General features: G+C 44.6%; 1 protein-coding gene across 4 annotated transcripts in view; it reads left to right on the top strand.

Annotated features, from left to right (window-relative positions):
* Window positions 1–20034, top strand: part of dnah7 (dynein, axonemal, heavy chain 7) — a 1084136-nt gene that overhangs the window by 694570 nt on the left and 369532 nt on the right. For all 4 annotated transcript variants that reach the window (XM_070875892.1, XM_070875893.1, XM_070875895.1 and 1 more), the window contains 4 exons: window positions 3995–4325; window positions 5779–6125; window positions 6231–6411; window positions 17981–18166. In XM_070875892.1, the coding sequence (XP_070731993.1) occupies window positions 3995–4325; window positions 5779–6125; window positions 6231–6411; window positions 17981–18166 (1045 nt within the window). The remainder of the gene's footprint in view (window positions 1–3994; window positions 4326–5778; window positions 6126–6230; window positions 6412–17980; window positions 18167–20034) is intronic.

Below are 20034 nucleotides of genomic sequence, written 5' to 3'. Positions count from 1 at the left end.
GGCCCTTTTGTTCAATTAGTGTCTGTGCACACCTGAAATGACCTTTCCTTAACCCGCCCAACAAATCATGGCGCAAACAGTCGATAAGCAGCTTTGAAAAGCAGTAGTTAAAAGGATCCTCACCTCTATCAAGGTAAGTTTCTGATTAGTCATTTGTGAGGGTGCTTTTGGGCCAGATTTACGACTGAGGCATTACATCATGCGGGTATTCGGGAATAGAACATCTTTCTTGAACCTCACAGAAGAGCAGTGTGTAAAACAGCTTGGGCTGGAAATTCGGTTGTGTAGTGCCTCTGGAGGGGCGGTAATGTGTCTCGAAATGCTTATTGCCGGCCGCGCAGCTTGTAGCGCCCCGTCAGGAAATTTGGTGCCATTTTAGCGGCGGCACAAAACGCCACCGCTTCACTCTGTACTTTCAGTCAGATCATGACGTCAGTTGCCGTGCCATGACCCGTTAGCGCCCCAGTCACAAAATTAGGTGGATCCGCCTCATTTAGCGTCCACCCCAATCACACCCGAGAAACCAAGCGGTACAACCTTCTGTTGGCACTATCTGCAGCCTATTTAAAGGGAAGGGGGAGGAGTATAAATCGGAGATCACATTAAACGCAACATTTCTGCACAGCACGCTGCGTGAATCTCTGACTTTAAATTGGAAGAATGATCTACCATTACAGGGTCCTTACAGATTGAGTGAAATAATTTAATGGGTGCATTATTAGTTCACCAGCATTGCCTACTCCATGCTCCATATACATCGAGAAGATAGAAAGACTGTTGACCATACAGTGCCACGATTGAGGAGAGGCTGCAGACACCTGACCAGGAGGCCTTACCCCTCACGAGTTTACAGACAGCAACGCTTAGAACTCCACCTCGATGAGGAGCAGTGTGTGGGAAGGTTGTGCTTCCGAAAGGAGAAATATGCCATCTCCTAAAGGCAGACCTGCACCCTCACATCGGGAAGAGTAAAACGAGGAACAGGATCCTAGCGAGGTCCCAAATGATCAGCCACACCAGGAGGAACAGCATCCACGGTGGAAGCAGAGTGGCAATGCTGCCAATGCAAGAGCCACACGTCAGTGGCTCATAATGCATCGGTTCTCTTGAATGGAGGAAGCTGAGGGATGCAGCTAATACTGACGATAATGGCACATCGCCGTTAAAGTCCACAATCATACACAAGACGCCAATCAAAACGGTCAACGTAAAATTTTATTGGCAACACCAACATAGTTGCCCCAAACACCACAACCAAACCCCTCCCCAGCAAGTAACAAAACAAAACACAACATCCCATTGAAAGACCATCAACCACAATGAACTTAAAAAATGTCTGGACAAGCACCCCTTCCATTAGTCATTCCACAGCAGCATCCATCTGGCATGTTAGGCATACACTCACAACAATAGGTTGCGTCAAACAATGTAACAACATACCTAGAGCCATTATTTACTGGTAATGGCTTCTATCCATGGTGGGCAAAGTCCTCATTCAGACTTCCACTGACATTTGCCACCCCTTACCTTAATCCCCCTCCCACGCCTAGTGATCCTCCGCAATGTTGCCTCAGTGCCTACAGCTAGGTTGCTTGAGGGCTGCTGTGTGTGTGTGGGGCAGACAGAACAGATGGTCTACCAGGATGCCCTGGACCAGCTCTGGGCTAAGAAGGCCTGGCTGTGGACTCCACTGCCTCAGCATTGGTGGCAGCAGTCTGGGATGGCTTGGGTGTAAACCATGGCATGTGCAAAGGCGGAGTGGCGGAGCCGGAATGCTGTCACCTTGAGAAAGGGCTTCCATTTCCAGCAGCCCACTCACCTGGGATGGAGCCTCAGCATCTGAAGCAATATGTGTGCACACACATTGCTGGCCTACTTCGGCACCATCAGTTCCCCGTCAGACAATGGGGAATACAGAGAGGATGGCAGCAGTCAGTGTGTGCATGGCATCATTCTGCAACTGACTCAGAGCACACTGAGCCTGAAACATAGCTGGCTGCGAGTTCATGCCAGCAATCACTGACAGCATCACATCACAAAGTCCTTGCATGGCTTGGGCCTGTGATGAGATAGCTGCTGCCACGTCAACCATGGCACGTGCCATCCCCTCTGGGACTCCACTATCGCTCGTTAGGTCCATCCCTCTTTGTATGTGGGCAAGGATGGGCTCATTGGACTCCTCAGAGGCACGGGCAATGCTTGAGGTGGCCGCTCTCACACTCAGAGCAAGTGCGTCCATGCTCTGCAGGACCTTCTCCATGAGCTCGTGGTGCATTTGCATGGACTCCCTAGACATAGCCTCCAAGTCCTGGTCCACGTCTGTCTGTCAGCAGGACTCCTGGACTGACTCATCCTCCGTGGAGCTGGCCTCCAAACCACCCCTCGCACTGTGCGTTGCTTTCTGTCACTGGAGCCAAGAGCCTTAGACTCTTCAAACCCCACAAATTCAGGCTCCTCCACCGATGTGGTGTCCCCACTCGGTGGGACTGATAGAGTGTCCCACTCACTGCCCAAACTGTCATCTTCTCCCTCGTCATCTCCCCTGTCGGCCGATGTAGAAGGATCAGGGGCAGGCTGCCGTGCTTTTGGCTCATCATCTGTAAGCACAAAGCAACAGATGTGTAGTTAGCAGCAGGGGAGGGGGCAGAGAGATAAGAAGAAGGTGGCATTGGACATTTAAATGTAAAGTGGGTAGGCCAATTGATATCAAGGGTCACGGAACTCACATAAGTCACAAACACCATTCATGTACCGTCACTATCCATACAGGGCTCCGCCTCACCGTCCGCTACCATGCCAACTGGTGTGCCCAGGAGGGCGGACACTCACTCCTCGACCTGAGGTCGCTCCGGTGCACTGCTGCTCCCAATGATTATGAGCCAATTTCCTTTGCAATAAGAAAAAGAAGAAGGTGTGAGTGAGTGTGCAGCTCATCGTGTGGCACTTGTGCCTTCCATAGTAGAGTAGCTGCTACTGTCTGGAAGTGTAAAGATGTCCATTAGAATCTGCGTGGCTGTGCACAGGGCATGTGGAGTGAGGTGAGAGCCACTAGGATTGGGGATCAGGCTAGTGTTTTGCAAACACATATCAAGAGTGAATGAGACTGAGTAGGGAACACGAAGGTGCACGACGTTTGCATGCACAGGGCATGGCTGCTGAACTGAGCCTCCACTTTTCAGGCAGCTTCACCAACCAACACCATGACCTGGAACACATAGAGAAGGGGCAGGTACTGCAAAGACTTTACATTGTGTGAGATAGTGTGTTTGAAATCATGGCATTGGTGCATTAATATAAAGGATACTCATCCTGACAACCCTTGTGAGGTTGTTAAAATTCTTCTGACATTGTGTCACAGTTCGCTGCACCGTATCTCTAGCTGAGACGTCGTGGGCCTCGTCCCTCCAAAGCCTGCGATAAACTCGTGGGATGGACCTCCTTCCTCTGGGAAGCTGCAACACATGCCACCTCTTTTCAACATCCTCTATCAACGCCTCAGCGGCCGTGGCTGAGCAGCGGCGTGCACGCAGGTGACCTTCCTGCTCCTCCATTTTCCCACTCTGCTCAGAGTGCACAGCTGGAACAATGCATGCGTATACTTATAATGCCGTGCCTTTAAGATTCGGCTGGGCTCGGGATCTATCGCGGGCCTCGGAGCATGCACATTTCGCCTTGCATTTTAGCGCTAAGGTTTCCGGTTGGAGCGCCCAAGTACAGGTGTGGAACGCCTGATTTAGCGCCCCCTTTCCCTCTTTTCTTAGAGGGTGCTATACTTATACCATGAATAACGCCGCAAAATAACCAGAAATGAATTTCCAGCCCACTGTGTTTAAACAGGGAGAGAGTCACACCTGTGCCACCTGTTGCAGTGAGAATTGGAGCCTGTTACCAGGGCCTGTGGCAGTGAAGGTCACCATGGCTTTAACATTATAATCAGCAAGAAAATGTATTTGTGTGTAAGGTGTGGATAATGTTTTATATATTTTGTTTTTAGTGAAGTAGTGAAGATGAAGAGGAGATATGAAGTCGGTCTAGAGAAACTAGACTCTGCTGCTTCTCAGGTAGCCATCATGCAGGTTGAACTGGAGGCCCTGCAGCCTGAACTGATAGTTGCCAGTTTTGCAGTGGATGAAATGATGGTAATGATTGAAAAAGAGTCTATTGAAGTCTCAAGAACAGAGGAGATTGTGAAAGCTGATGAAATCATAGCAAATGAACAAGCCATGGCGGCAAAAGCAATTAAGGATGAATGTGATGCTGATCTAGCGAAAGCATTACCAGTCCTAGAATCTGCACTTGCTGCCCTAGACACACTCACTACACAGGTAAGAAAAAATTGTTCATGGTTAGTAATTTTACTGACCTATCTGCATAAAAGGCAAATAATAATTTATGAATTTGCATTTTGTTAACATGATATATTTTCCAAATGTAAAAGGACTATCACATTTCAAGATTTTGTGCCTATCTGTCCTAGGAGGGATTTTTGAGTTAATTTATATTATGATAAGTTAAATTTAGCCCACAGAGGATTAACCCCAACCAGAACCCCGATTGTAACTCGGGACAACAGTCATGTGGATGCGGTCTGAGGCAGTCGCAAAATCCTGCCCAAAGGAATGGTACCGGAGAGCCTCGCAGTCTGGGGAGGAAGAAGCCTCCTGCTCCTCCTGGTCCCACAAGGAACATTTTTTTAAAAAAGGAAAATTACTTACTTCTACGGGTCTTTTCCGGCACCGGCTCTTCTTCCCACTAGGATGGCATGGCAGGGAAGCCACAACAACTTCCCGATGCTGGCCTATGATTAAAATAGTAGTCAGGCTCCAATTTCAATATTGGAGCCCAATCTGCATATTTAGAGCAGGTTAACATCAGAACCTATGGGGAAACTGCAGGAACTCAGCGGGTAAGTCCCATGGTGATTTTAACTGCCCACTCACCTGGTTTCTGCCAGGCGTACTGGGTTAAAATCAACCCTTGGATATCTGAGAATACTGGTTAAGCCTGTTATTAGGGACCAGACGAAGTAGCTAACAGAAATGGGTTTCTTGCATACCATATCAGTTTGAGACAATGGGTTTGAGTAGCAGATTCCAGAGAGGAATTGGAATGGAATATTGGAATGGTTTCATTCATTTGCACACAACATGGTTCTTAGTTGAACAGGCAATGTAGGTGCCATGGGAGGGAAAAAGGTTCCTAAATGAAGGTGACAATATTGTTTGGCAGCTCAACAAGCTAATTCTCGACACGGAGAGTTGGGATGGGGAGTAGGAGTCAGGAGTCAGTTTTATCTATCTATGTCTTTCTGGAAAACACAGTCTGTTATACTTTGGAGTTTTGACCCATATCAAGTGCAGAAATTTGGTGTCATTTATCATTTTTGATGTTACAAGGAGTATTCGGAAAGTGATTGAATTTCACTGAAAACTACATTCTGTTCTTATTTATTTCATGCAAAATAAGTTGGTTTACAATTGCCATTGTCTCACCGGAGTGATTATCAGTTCACTTTCACGAAAACGGGCAAAACGTGTGCGTGATCACAGAATCCAGTACATACAATGAGGGGTATTATTGTTACGCCCCTGCCCCCTACCCCAGTATGCTATCATATGACTAGATATTGAGCAGTTATGGCATTCCCCAGATTGCAGTGTCCCCTAAATGAAGGGACTGGTGATGTTGAACTTGAGAGAATATCTAGTGCAGACCTGAAATTTGTAACAAATATGTTTAAGCTATTGTGAAACAATACTGAATGCTCTTATTTTTTAGGATATTACTGTGATGAAGTCTATGAAGAGTCCGCCGGCTGGAGTAAAGCTGGTTATGGAGGCAATTTGTATTTTGAAAGGAATAAAGCCAGACCGAATTCCAGATCCCACCGGCACAGGTAAAAAGATTGAAGATTTCTGGGGTCCAGCCAAAAAGGTACTGGGTGACATGAAGCTTTTGCAGTCTCTCCACGAATATGACAAGGACAATATTCCTTCAATATACATAAGTGTCATTAGGAATAAATACATAACGAACCCAGAATTTGTTCCAGAAAAAATTCGCAATGCTTCCACAGCAGCTGAAGGTCTCTGCAAATGGGTTATTGCAATCGACTCCTATGATAAGTAAGTGCTTATATTTGGTTCTTGGAATATTTAAACCTTTTCAACTTCGCCAGCTTCAATTTTATATTGCATGAGATGGAATTATTTTCATTCCCTTTTAATTAGAGTAGCTAAAGTTGTGGCTCCCAAGCAAGTGAAGCTAGCACTGGCTGAAGGTGAATTGAAGATAGCAATGGATGGTTTAAGAAAGAAGCAAGCTACACTTAAAGAAGTGCAAGATAAGCTGGAAAAATTGCAGGAGCAATTGGAAACCAATAAGCAAAAGAAAGCAGACCTGGAAAATCAGGTAATTTATACTCCTTTTATTGTACAAGTAATATCTGAAATTTTTAGATAAGATGAAATCTATCAATCTATAAAAGTCTTGCATGTAGCACACGTCAATCACACTCTAGACCTTATGCACCAGACAAAGTGTGACACTATGTTAAAGATGCAAAACAGTCTTAAGAAAATAGAAAAAAAATCCAATTACTGACCTGGAGCCTGAAATGTTTGAACGTTACTTAGAATTACATAGAAATTACAACATGAAAACAGGTTGTTTGGTTCAACTCAGCTGTGTTGATGTTTAACCTTCACTCAAACAGAATTCCTAATCCCATGTGCCTATCCTGTTTCCATGCTGAATTCTCATCCTTTCGTTCAACCATCTAGATAGGTTAACATGGTCTCTGCTTCAATCAATAACTCTGATGCATACCACAGTATCACAACCATCCTTGCAAGCAAGTTTCTCCTTCTCATCCTAAATCTCTTACATTTAATCTTATATTTATGTGCCCTCATTCTAGTCTCCTCAACCACTGGAAACAATCTTTTTATATCTACTATGTTCCATCCCTTAGTAATTTTAAATACCTCATCAAATCACCTCTTAATTCTTCTGTTCTAATGAAAACAGCCTCATTTTTTAAACTCTTTCTTTATATTTGTATTTCTTCATTCCACACAGCATCCTAGTGAATCTGTGCTATTCCCTCTCGATTGTCTTAACATCCTTCCCATTGTGTGGAGCACAAAACTGCACATAGAACTCCAAACATGGTTCTTATTAAGGTTTCATATAGATTTACCACTACATAATGAGTGTTATATTCTATGGGCCCGAAATTGATGGTTCTACTGCTGGCTGCCGCCGAGTTTTCTCAGCGGTTTCCCTGTTTTCTCGGCGCTCTCCCCTCTGTGGGAAATTGGTGAGGCCCTCACGCCGGCGGTTTGGAAGGACCGCTGGGGAGCGTCCGCTGGCATGCACTGATGTGCAGCACCAAAAAAAAGTCCTCCTGCCCGAGGTTCATCCGAGCGGTCCTCCGCTCCTGCAGGAGAAATGACCGCCGCATGAAAGCAGATCTTATCTGGACGGTAGGTATGAAGACCTGCAAGAAAAGCTAAGTGAGATGTTTTTCTTTACTTCTTCTGCAGCGATTTTGTTTGAAAGGTTCCTCTGAAGGTTTTGTGATGTTTTGTTTTTTATTTTTTGACATTTTTTTTGTGCGTTTCCCCCTCCCTGGGCCCGACTCCAGCCTCAGTGTAACTTTCTCCAGGATTGCATTTGCCACCCAGAATCTCACCTACCGCCCTCTACCGTCCAGAATTGGCATGTAATGCCCATTTTTGCCACCGGGTGTTTTTGTCCTTTTTTGACCAAATTTCCGCCCAAATTACTGTCAGGATCTTAGCGGTCTTTTCGACGGTAAATGGGCAGAACTTGCCTTTGATCAATTTCGGCCCCTATAAACCGCAGTATTTAATTCATTTTTTTTTATGGCTTTATTCACGAAATGCTGCTTTTAATGACCGGTGAACCTGAACCCCCAAATTTCTCTACTCTTCCACGTCACCAAACCTCCCCCCCCCCACCATTTACAGTATAATTATTACTTTTATTTTTTTTACCAAAATGTACATTTACATCGGATTATATAGGATATACAGCACAGAAACAGGCCATTCGGCCCAACCAGTCCATGCTCAACATGAGCCTCCTCCCACCTTTCCTCATCTAAATCTGTCAGTATAACCCTCTATTCCCTTCTCCCTCATATGCTTATCCCACCTCCCCTTAAATGCATCTATACTATTCGCTTCAATCACTCCCTGTGGTAGCGAGTTCCACATTCTCATCACCCTCTGGGTAAAGAAGTTTCTTTTGAATTCTCTACTTGATTTCTTTGTGACTATCTGATATTGATGTCCTCTAGTTATGCTCTTCCCCACAAGTGGAAACACTCACTCTGAGTCTACTCGATCAAAACCTTTTATAATTTTAAAGACCTCTATTGGGTCACCTCTCAGCCTTCTTTTTTCAAGAGAAAAGAGACCAGTCTGTTCATCCTTTCCTGCTAGGTATACTCTTGCATTTCTGGCATCATCCTTGTAATTCTTCTCTGCATCCTCTTAGAATCATAGAACCATAGAAATTTACAGCAAGGAAGGAGGCCACTTCGGCTCATCATGTCCGCTCTGGCCGACCAAGAGCTTTCCAGCCTAATCCCACTTTCCAGCTCGGTCCGTAGCCCTGTAGGTTACGGGGGCACATACAAGTATTTTTTTAATGTGTTGAGGCTTTCTGCCTTTACCACCCTTTCAGGCCATGAGTTCCCCAGATCCCTCTGGGTGAAGAAATTTCCTCTCATATCTCCTCTAAACCTCCCCGCAATTACTTTAAATCTATGCCCCCTTGTTTTTGACCCGTCCACCAGGGAAACAGATCCTTCCTATCCATTCTATCCAGGCCCCTCATAATTTTATACACCTCAATCAGGTCTCCCCTCAGCCTCCTCTGTTCCAAAGAAAACAGACCCAGTATCTCCAATCTTTCCTCAAATCCCAAATTCTCCAGTCCAGGCAATATTCTTGTAAATCTCCTCGGCACCCTTTCCAGTGCAATCACATCTTTCCTGTAATGTGGTGACCAGAACTGCACACAGTACTCCAGCTGTTGCCTAACCAGTGTCTTATACAGTTCAATCATAATGTCCATGCTCTTGTATTCCATGCCACAACTAATAAAGGCAAGTATTCCATATGTCTTCTTAACCACCTTATCTATCTGGCCTGCCGCCTTCAAGGATCTGTGGACCTGCACTCCAAGGTCCCTTTGTTCCTCTATACTTTTCAGTGTCGTACCATTTAATGTGTATTCCCTTGCCTTGTTAGACCTCCCCAAATGCATTACCTCACACTTATCTGGAGTGAATTCCATTTGCCACTGTTCTGCCCACCTGAGCAGTACATTGATAGCTTCCTGTAGTCTGCAGGTAAAAAAAATGGGATGAGGGCCTACAAGACAAATTTAGGGAGATAGGAGCTAAATTAAAAAGTAGGACCTCGATGGTAGTAATCTCAGGATTGTCAGAGTAGGAATAGCAGGATAGCTCAGATGAATACGTGGCTTGAGGAGTGGTGCAGAAGGGAGGGATTCAAATTCCTGGGATATTGGAACCGGTTCTGGGGGAGGTGGGACCAGTACAAACCAGACAGTTTGCACCTGGGCAGGACCGGAACCAATGTCCTAGGGGTGTGTTTGCCAGTGCTGTTGGGGAGGGGTTAAACTAATATGGCAGGGGGATAGGAACATATGCAGGGAGACAGAGGGAAATAGAATGGTGGCAGAAGCAAAAGATAGAAAGAAGAAAGGTAAAAGTGGAGGAACCCAAGGCAAATAGCAAAAAGGACCACATTACAGCAAAATTCTAAAGGGGCAAAGTGTGTTAAAAAGACAAGCCTGAAGGCTCTGTGCCTCAATGCGAGGAGTATTCGTAAAAAGATGGACGAATTAACTGCGCAGGCAGCAAGTAACGAATATGATATAATTGGCATCACGGAGACATGTCTCCAGCGAACTCAACATCCAGGATTATTCAATATTCAGGAAGGATAGACAGAAAGGAAAAGGAGGTGGGGTGACGTTGCTGGTTAAAGAGGAAATTAACGCAATAGTAAGGAAGGACATTTGCTAGGATGATATGGAATTGGTATGGGTGGAGCTACGGAATACCAAAGGGCAGAAAACACTAGTGGGAGTTGTGTACAGACCACCAAACAATAGTAGTGAGGTTGGGGACAGCATCGAACAAGAAATTAGGGATGCGTGCAATAAAGGTACAGCAGTTATCATGGGCGAATTTAATCTACACATTCATTGGACTAACCGCACTGGTAGCAATGCAGTGGAGGAGGATTTCCTGGAGTGTATTACGGATGGTTTTCTAGACCAATATGTCGAGGAACCAACTAGAGGGCTGGCCATCCTAGACAGGGTGATGTGTAATGAGAAAGGACTAATTAGCAATCTTGTTGTGCAAGGCCCCTTGGGGAAGAGTGACCATAATAAGATAGAATTCTTTATTAAGATGGAGAGTGACACAGTTCATTCAGAGACTAGGGTCCTGAAGTTAAGGAAAGGTAACTTCGATGTATGAGACATGAATTGGCTAGAATAGACTGGCGAATGATACTTAAAGGGTTGACGGTGGATAGACAATGGCAAACATTTAAAGATCACATGGATGAACTTCAACAATTGTACATCCTTGTCTGGAGTAAAAATAAAATGGGGAAGGTGGCTCAACCGTGGCGAACAAGGGAAATTAAGGATAGTGTTAAATCCAAGAAAGAGGCATATAAATTGGCCTGTAAAAGCAGAAAATCTAAGGACTGGGAGAATTTTATAATACAGCAGAGGAGGACAAAGGGTTTAATTAGGAGGGGGAAAATAGAGTATGAGAAGAAGCTTCCTGGGAACATTAAAACTGACTGCAAAAGCTTCTCTAGATATGTGAAGAGAAAAAGATTCGTGAAGATAAATGTAGGTCCCGTGCAGTCAGATTCAGGTGAATTTATAATGGGGAACAAAGAAATGGCAGACCAGTTGAACAAATACTTTGGTTCTGTCTTCACGAAGGAAGACACAAATAACCTTCCAGAAGTACTAGGGAACCGAGGGTCTAGTGAGAAGGAGGAACTGAAAGAAATCCTTATTAGGCGGGAAATTGTGTGAGGGAAAGGATGGGATTGAAGGCCAATAAATCCCCGGGGCCTGATAGTCTGCATCCCAGAGTACTTACGGAAGTGGCCCTCTAAATAGTAGATGCATTGGTGATCATTTTCCAACAGTCTATCGACTCTGGATCAGTTCCTATGGACTGGAGGGTAGCTAATTTAACACCACTTTTTAAGAAAGGAGTGAGAGAGAAAACGGGTAATTATAGACTGATTAGCCTGACATCAGTAGTGGGGAAAATGTTGGAATCAATTATTAAAGATGAAATAGCAGCACATTTAGAAAGCGATGACAGGATCGGTCCAAGTCAGCATAGATTTATGAAAGGGAAATCATGCTTGACAAATCTTCTGGAATGTTTTGAGGATGTAACTGGTAGAGTGGACAAGGAGAACCAGTAGATATGGAATATTTTTAATTTCAAAAGGCTTTTGACAAGGTCTCACACAAGAGATTGGTGTGCAAAATTAAAGCACATGGTATTGGGGGTAATGTATTGACGTGGATAGAGAACTGGTTGGCAGACAGGAAGCAGAGAGTCAGGATAAACGGGTCCTTTTCAGAAATTTGGTTATGGCAGGCAGTGACTAGTGGGATGCTGCAGGGCTCAGTGCTGGGACCCCAGCTATTTACAATATACATTAATGATTTAGATGAAGGAATTGAGTGTAATATCTCCAAGTTTGCAGATGACACTAAGCTGGGTGGCGGTGTGAGCTGTGAGGAGGATGCTAAGAGGCTGCAGGGGGACTTGGACAGGTTAGGTGAATGGGCAAACGCATGGCAGATGCAGTATAATGTTGGTAAATGTGAGGTTATCCACTTTGGTGGCAAAAACACGAAGGCAGAATATTATTTGAATGGCGGCAGATTAGGAAAAGGGGAGGTGCAACGAGACCTGGGTGTCATGGTACATCAGTCATTGAAAGTTGGCATGCAGGTATAGCAGGTGTTGAAGAAGGCAACTGGTATGCTGGCCTTCATAGCTAGGGGATTTGAGTATAGGAGCAGGGACGTCTTACTGCAGTTGTTCAGGTCCTTGATGAGGCCTTACCTGGAATATTATGTTCAGTTTTGGTCTCCTAATCTGAGGAAGGACATTCTTGCTATTGAGGGAGTGCAGCGAAGGTTCATTAGACTGATTCCCGGGATGGCAGGACTGACACATGAGGAGAGACTGGATCGACTGGGCCTGTATTCACTGGAGTTTAGAAGGATGACAGGGGATCTCATAGAAACATATAAAATTCTGACGGGACTGGACAGTTTAGATGCAGGAAGAATGTTCCCGATGTTGGGGAAGTCCAGCACCAGGGGACATAGTCTAAGGATAAGGGGTAAGCCATTTAGAACTGAGATGAGGAGAAACTTCTTCACTCAGAGAGTTGTTAACCTGTGGAATTCCCTACTGCAGAGAGTTGTTGATGCCAGTTCATTGAATATATTCAAAAGAGAGTTATAAAGGGCCCTTACCGCTAAAGGGATCAAGGGGTATGGAGAGAAAGCAGGATAGCGGTACTGAGGTGAACGATCAACCATGATCTTATTGAATGGTGGTGCAGTTTTGAAGGGCCGAATGGCCTATTCCTGCACCTATTTTCTATGTTTCTATGTTTATCAACCACACAGCCTAATTTATTGTCATCAAACTTCTTAATCATACCCCTTATATTCAAGTCCAAGTCATTGATATATACCACAAAAAGCAAGGGACCCAACATTGAGTCCTGCAATCCCCACTGGATACAGCCTTCCAGTCACAAAAACACCCATCAGCCATTACCCTTTGCTTCCTGCCTCTGAGCCAATTTTGAATCCAACTTGTCACTTTGCCCTGGATCTAATGGGCTTTTGCTTTCGTGACCAGTCTACCATGTGGGACCTTATCAAAAACTTTTCTAAAATCGATATACACTACATTATACATACTGCCCTCATCGACCCTCCTGGTTAAGGGAAGGTCAGACACGACCTTCCCTTAACAAATCTGTGCTGACTGTCATTAATTAATCCATGTCTTTCCAAATGAAGATTTATCCTGTTCCTCAGGATTTTTTTCAATAGTTTTCCCTCCACGGAGATTAGGCTGGCTGGCCTGTAATTATTCGGTCTATCCCTTTCTCCCTTTTTAAACAAAGGTACAACATTAGCAGTTCTCCAGTCCTCTGGCACCACACCTGTAGCCAGAGAGGACTGGAAAATGATGGTCAGATCCTCTGCTATTTCCTCTTTTGCTTCTCTTAATAGCTTGGGATACATTTCAACCTGGGCCTGGGGATTTATCCACTTTCAATGCTGTTAAGCCCCTTAATACTTCCTCTCCCATTATGTTTATCTCATCTAATATTTCACACTTCTCCTCCTTCATTGCAAAGTCTGCATCACCCCTCTCTTTTGTGAAAACAGATGCAAAGTATTCATTAAGAATCATACCCACGTCTTCTGCCTCCATACACAGATTTCCTTTATGGTCTCTAATAGGCCTCACTCATTCTCTAGTTATCCTCTTGCTCTTAATGTATTTATAAAACATCCTTGGGTTGTCCCTGATTTAACTTGCCAACATTCTTTCATGCTCTCTCTTTGCTTTCCTGACATCTTTTTTAATTGCACCCCTGCACTTCTTATACTCCTCTCGAGTTTCTGCAGTATTGAGTTCTCAGCATCTGCCATAAGCTTCCCTTTTTTTTTAATCTTACCCTGTATGTCCCTTGACATCCATGGGTCTCCAGATTTGTTCGCCCCATCCTTTTTTTTAAGGGAAGGTACTTGCTCTGTACCCTCAGGATCTGCTCTTTGAATGCCTCCCACTGCTCTAACACATTTACCATCAAGTAGCTATTTCCAGTCCACTTTGGGCAAATCGCATCTCAGCTCAGCAAAATTGGCTTTACCCCAATTGAGAACTTTTTTTTCTGATCCACCTTTGTCCTTTTCCATAACTACCCTAAATCTTACTGAATTATGATCACTGGCTCCAAAATGCTCTACCACTGATAAGCCTTCTACCTGCCCCTCTTCATTCCCCAAAACCAAGTCCAGAACCGCCCCTTCCCTTGTTGGGCTTGTTACATACTGGCTAAAGAAGTTCACCTGAATGCATTTTAGGAATTTCACACCCTCTGTACCATTCACACTAGTTTTTTCCCAGTTAATATTAGGGTCGTTGAAATCCCCCACTATTACAGCTCTATAGTTTTTGCACTCTGCAGCAATTTGCCCACATATTTGTTCTTCTTTCTCCCTCTTTGGGGGTCTATAATACACTTCCAGTGTCTCTTCAGTGCCGCTACAAACTTTTTATAATATGGTGACCAGAACTGTACACAGTACTCCAAGTGTGGTCTAACCAAGGTTCGTTTGGCATAACTTCACTACTTTTCTATTCTATCCTTCTAGAAATAAACCCTACTACTTGTTTTGCTTTTTGTATGGCCTTGATAACCTGTGTCGTTACTTTTAGTGATTTGTGTATTTGTACTCCAAGATCCCTTTACTCCTCTACCCACCCAGACTTGCACCCTCCAAGTAATAAGTGACCTTCCTATTCTTCCCACCAAAATGTCGTACCTCACATTTATCTGTGTTGAAATTCACTTGCCAATTATATGCCCATTATGCAAGTTTATTAATGTCTTCCTGTAATTTGTTGCAGTCCTCCTCAGTATTGAATATCTCCATTAATTTGGTGTCATACCCAAATTTAGAAATTGTGGGGCCGAATTTCCCTTATCTGCATCTCCTGTTAGTGCCTCTTGGGGCATGGTTTAGCCCGGGGGTTGGAGAGGGGGGGTGGATACCAGCACCCGCGAAATTGCGCGGGAGTTTGCGGAGGCGGGATCACGGTAGCAGCGCGCACCGCTAGTAGCACGCTGGGCTGCCGCGCATCCACCATTGAGATCATCGCCGTGCACCGCGATCCCTTTCCGCCCTGCAGCAGAAATTGGCCAACGCTCTGCGAGGCTGCTCGCAGGTCACGAACCGGGCCGACCACTGCTCCCAGGGCAGAAGTAAATGAGGACGTGCTCTATGCTGCACACTGGCATTTATTTTCTTCGGCCAACTCACCGGTCAGCCCGTGCTCCATCGATGTCACATGGTCAGGCTGCGATCATGCAGCCTGGCACTCCACCTCAGTGCCGGGTTGCAGCCACAGTACCACGCAGCCCTGGTGGCCCAGTGGAGGTGTACAGAGTTCGCAGCATCCCTCACCTTTAAGGAAAGGGGAGGGGCGTTGAAACATGTCAGCGCTACGCGGGGAATCTGCGCAGTGCTGCCGAACCCGCTCAAGTAGTGCCCTGTACCCGCCCCAAAAGGAAGTGGAGCACGCGACATTGCGCTCCACTCCCTATGAGGGGTGGTAACCGCAATTTCACAGCCGAGGCAGGACTTCTGCACCGGGTGCAGGAAGTCCCGCCCCCTCACCCCCCCCTTGGTTACTGCTTTCAAATGGAGCATAACCAAATTTTGGCCCTTGTGTTTTTGATTCCAATGTCTAAATCGTTGATATAAATTGTGAACAGCAGTGGTCCCAGCACTGATCCTTGATGGAACACTGCTTTCCACCTTCTGTCACACTGAATAGCTACCCTTTGCCCCTACATTCTGCTTTCTGTCTTGAAGCCAGCTAGCTGTCCATTCTGCTACACTCCCCTAACTCCACATTCCCTGACCTTATTCATTAGTCTATTACGTGATACCTTATCGAAGGCCTTTTGAAAATCTAGATAAATTACATCTACCACATGAGCACATAAATCAAGGCTGACATTCCAGTGCAATACTGAGGAAGTGCTGCACTGTCAGAGGTGCTGTCTTACGGATAAGATGTTAAACCGAGTCCCCGTTTGCTCTCTCTGGTGGACATAAAAGATCCCATGGTACTATTTCGAAGAAAAGCAGGGGAGTTATGCCCAGTGTCCTGGTCAATATTTATCTCTCAATCAACATCACTAAAAGACAGATTCTTTGGTCATTATCATATTGCGGTTTGTGGGAGCTTGCTGGGCGCAAATTGGCTGCTGCGTTTCCCACATTACAACAGTGACTACACTTCAAAAGTACTTAATTTGCTGTAAAGCGCTTCGAGACTTCCAGTAGTCATGAACAGCACTATATAAATGCATGTCTTTCTTTTACTACAGTCCCGATAGTCCTGCCCTGCCATATCTAGAGTTTTAAAACATTTATTGTTTATTTAATCAAATGATTATCTATAGTTATATTAATTAATTCATTTATCTACTTAAGGTATTATTTACTAATGTAATAGTTATAGTATCCCCCAGCTCTTAGTTTAAACCACTGCACAAGTTTAGAGAAAAAAGAAACACTGTAATATTCACCAACCAATCACCTGCCTGCTATCCTGTGATGTCACTCCTTGATTTTTTTTTGCACCCTCTCTCGGGCTGACACTCCTTTTATCTCCACCGCTGGTCCCACTCTCACTCTGCCCTCACTCTGACACTCTTTATATCTCCACTGCTGGTCCCACTCTCACTCTGCCCTCACTCTGACACTCTTTATATCTCCACTGCTGGTCCCACTCTCACTCTGCCCTCACTCTGACACTCTTTATATCTCCACTGCTGGTCCCACTCTCACTCTGCCCTCACTCTGACACTCTTTATATCTCCACTGCTGGTCCCACTCTCACTCTGCCCTCACTCTGACACTCTTTATATCTCCACTGCTGGTCCCACTCTCACTCTGCCCTCACTCTGACACTCTTTATATCTCCACTGCTGGTCCCACTCTCACTCTGCCCTCACTCTGACACTCTTTATATCTCCACTGCTGGTCCCACTCTCGCTCTGCCCTCACTCTGACACTCTTTATATCTCCACTGCTGGTCCCACTCTCGCTGATCCTCTTTGTATCCCTGCCGCTGCTCCTACTCTCTCTGTGCCTTCGGGCCACCGCTCTTTGTATCCCTGCCGCTGGGCCAACTCCCTCCGTGCCCTCAGGCCGCTGCTCTTTATGTCCCCACCGCTGGTCTCGTTCTCTCTTTCTTGGGGCGCCCGCCACCACGGGGAGAGTGTTCCAGATTGCCACTACCCTTTGTGTGTGAAGTGTTTCCTGACCTAGAATGTTTAGCTCTAATTTTAAGGTTATGCCCCCTTGTTCTGGGCTCCCCATCAGAGGAATTTGTTTCTTTCTATCTACCCAATTGAATCCTTTAATCATCTTAAACACTTCTTCTATACTTGAGGGAATAAAAGCCTAGTCTATGCAACCTGTCCTCATAATTTAACCCTTTTAGCCAGGTACCCTGTATCATTTTTGTAAATCTAAATTGCAGTCCCTCCAAGGCCAATATATCCTTTCTGAGGTGCGGTGTCCAGAACGGAACACAGTATTCCAGATGGGGTCTAATCAGAGCTTTATACAACTGTTGCATAACTTCCACTCCTTTTAGATGAAGACCAATATTTCATTAGCCTTTTAAATTATTTTTAGTACCTTTCCAATAATCTTTAGTGATTCAGTGGACACTGTGTTGCAAAACTGCATTTTGTGAATTTTAGCTGCAGGTTAAACATCTTTCTTGGCAACATCACTTAACTTCGGAGCTGTGACTTATTCATTCACATTTACCACACTTTCTCATTTCTGGTTTTTCACATGTAAGGCACTGGATAATTCTTTCATTAACACCTTTGCAAATTCTCGTCTAAACTTGATTTTTATTGTTTTCACCTTTCAACTTACAGGTGCTTTTGATTATTTTTGATCATTTGTCATTAAATTTAATAAATTAATTAATAGCCGTTTTAATGGATCAGGAAATAAGTCAAGTTCTCAACATTTTGCTGGCTTGTGACAGTGAAGGTTACTTGTCTTCTAGGTTGATTTATGCAGTAAAAAACTGGATCGAGCAGAACAGCTCTTAGGTGGGCTTGGTGGTGAGAAGACTCGCTGGAGTGACACTGCCATAAATCTAGGTATACAATACACTAACCTGATGGGTGACATCCTGATTTCTTCTGGAATTGTGGCATATCTAGGTGCCTTTACATCAACCTATAGACAGGTAACTTAAAAATAAAGCAGAGAATGTGGATTTGAATAAGCATGGAATTTTTCACCAATCTTTCTATGCAATGCATTCTTATACTTTCTAACTAGTATTTTTCTACAACATTCTTTTCAGTAAAATTGATATACCAGTGGCAACATTTACCCTTTGAAGCATATATTGATTTTAATATTAGTCTTAGTGTAGATATTCTCTATTCATAGGAGTCCATGACCATTTGCTGGAGGGTTTAAAATTATGTAATTTTGATGTCCATGCAATTTTCCAGTGTTTATGCCACTGATCCACTCTGTCAGCCACCCATCCATATAAAATGGGATTCCTTGGCTGCTAGGATGTGCTGTTTATGGAATACATTCAAAATACCTTGCAGTAAAATTCCTAATACAGGTTGAACCTCCCTTATCCAGAACTCCCTTATCCAGAACCACCCCTCGTCCAGAACCATTCCCGCCACTGGGTGGCACCTGCGCAGAACTCCGACATGAACAAATTAAACAAATTGAAGTCCTTCCTCGCTGCCGACTCCTGCAATCGCTGGCCTGACCCCGCGATCCACCGCACCCACCCCCCATGATCTCTCTGCCGCACTCCCAGCCCCAAGCCAGTCAGTCCCGATATTCCCTTGCTCTGTACCTGTACTATCCAATTTAACGTGACCACCTCTCATTCGTAAAAATCCCTTATCTGGAACAGGCCAGATCCTGAGGTCAGATAAAGGAGGTTCAACCTGTAGCATTTAAAGCTATTTCTAAACCTTCGACTTTGATTTTTGAGTGAAACTAGAAACAAACGCCCCGACTGATATTTTGAGGGGAGGATAATCTTGGTGCAGTTTTTTAGTGGTAGTTTTGAGGCTGCAGCCATCAGATGCCCAAAACATTTGACACAGAGCTTCCTGACTGAGTAACTTTTGTTTCTTTCTGTTTCAAGTTACTCAGTCAGGAAGCTTTATGTCAAGTATTTGGCACTGCCATTTTTTGTGCACATCCATAATGTTACGGCAATGTGGGCTGGATTCTGCATTGAAATATTGCACGTTTGGGGCCAGATTTAGGGCATCCGATGGCTGCAGTCTCAAAACTGCCACTGAAAAACTGCACTAAGGTTATCCTCCCAAAAAATCACCAGTTGGGACATTTGCTTCTAGTTTCACTCAACCTGCTCAAAGTACTACTTTGCATTGGGGACATGAATTTCACAATGTGTATCCCTGTATTCTTATGTTATGAAGAGGAGAAGGATTAGGACATGGACTAGGATAGAATAGAGGCTCTTAGAGTGAGGCATCATAGAAGGCATCTCTTCCCTACATGCACATACCCACTCACCAGGGTCTACACACTAAGAAAGAGTTATTTAGACTTTTCTGTTTTCGCTTCAGAAGACTGCACTTCCCTCTGGAGACAGTTGGGAAATATGTTAACTTCTACCTGATGATTTGCAGCCCACTTCTCTCAGAAGAACAATATTGTCTGCACCTGTCAAGGTCATCACTGCTTTGAATTTTTTTGTGACTGGAACTTTCCGGGTAGTATCTGGTGCCCTTTGCTACATTAGTCAGGCATCTGCTCACAACTGCAAGAAGAGGGTCACTGATGCTCTATTCAGGAGGACTGTGCAATTTAAGAGAAAGATAGCTATCCAGCTCTAAGGACTGGCAGGGTTGTTACAGGTGCAAAGAGCAAATGATAAAACATATATGCCACTTAAAACCCCATATGACAGCCCCTTAATTTTATGAATAGGAAAGACTTTCATTCCATTAATGTCCAGCTAATGTGCGATGCCAATTACTTTATCCTGCATGTGTGCCAGATCCCAGGAATTTGCTATGGTGCTTTCATCATGCAACAATTCAC

This window comes from Pristiophorus japonicus, chromosome 3 (genome assembly GCF_044704955.1).
Source record: "Pristiophorus japonicus isolate sPriJap1 chromosome 3, sPriJap1.hap1, whole genome shotgun sequence".
Classification (NCBI taxonomy): Eukaryota; Metazoa; Chordata; class Chondrichthyes; family Pristiophoridae; genus Pristiophorus; species Pristiophorus japonicus.
Note: the sequence above shows the minus strand (reverse complement) of the source record. Positions and strands in the feature narration are given on the sequence as shown.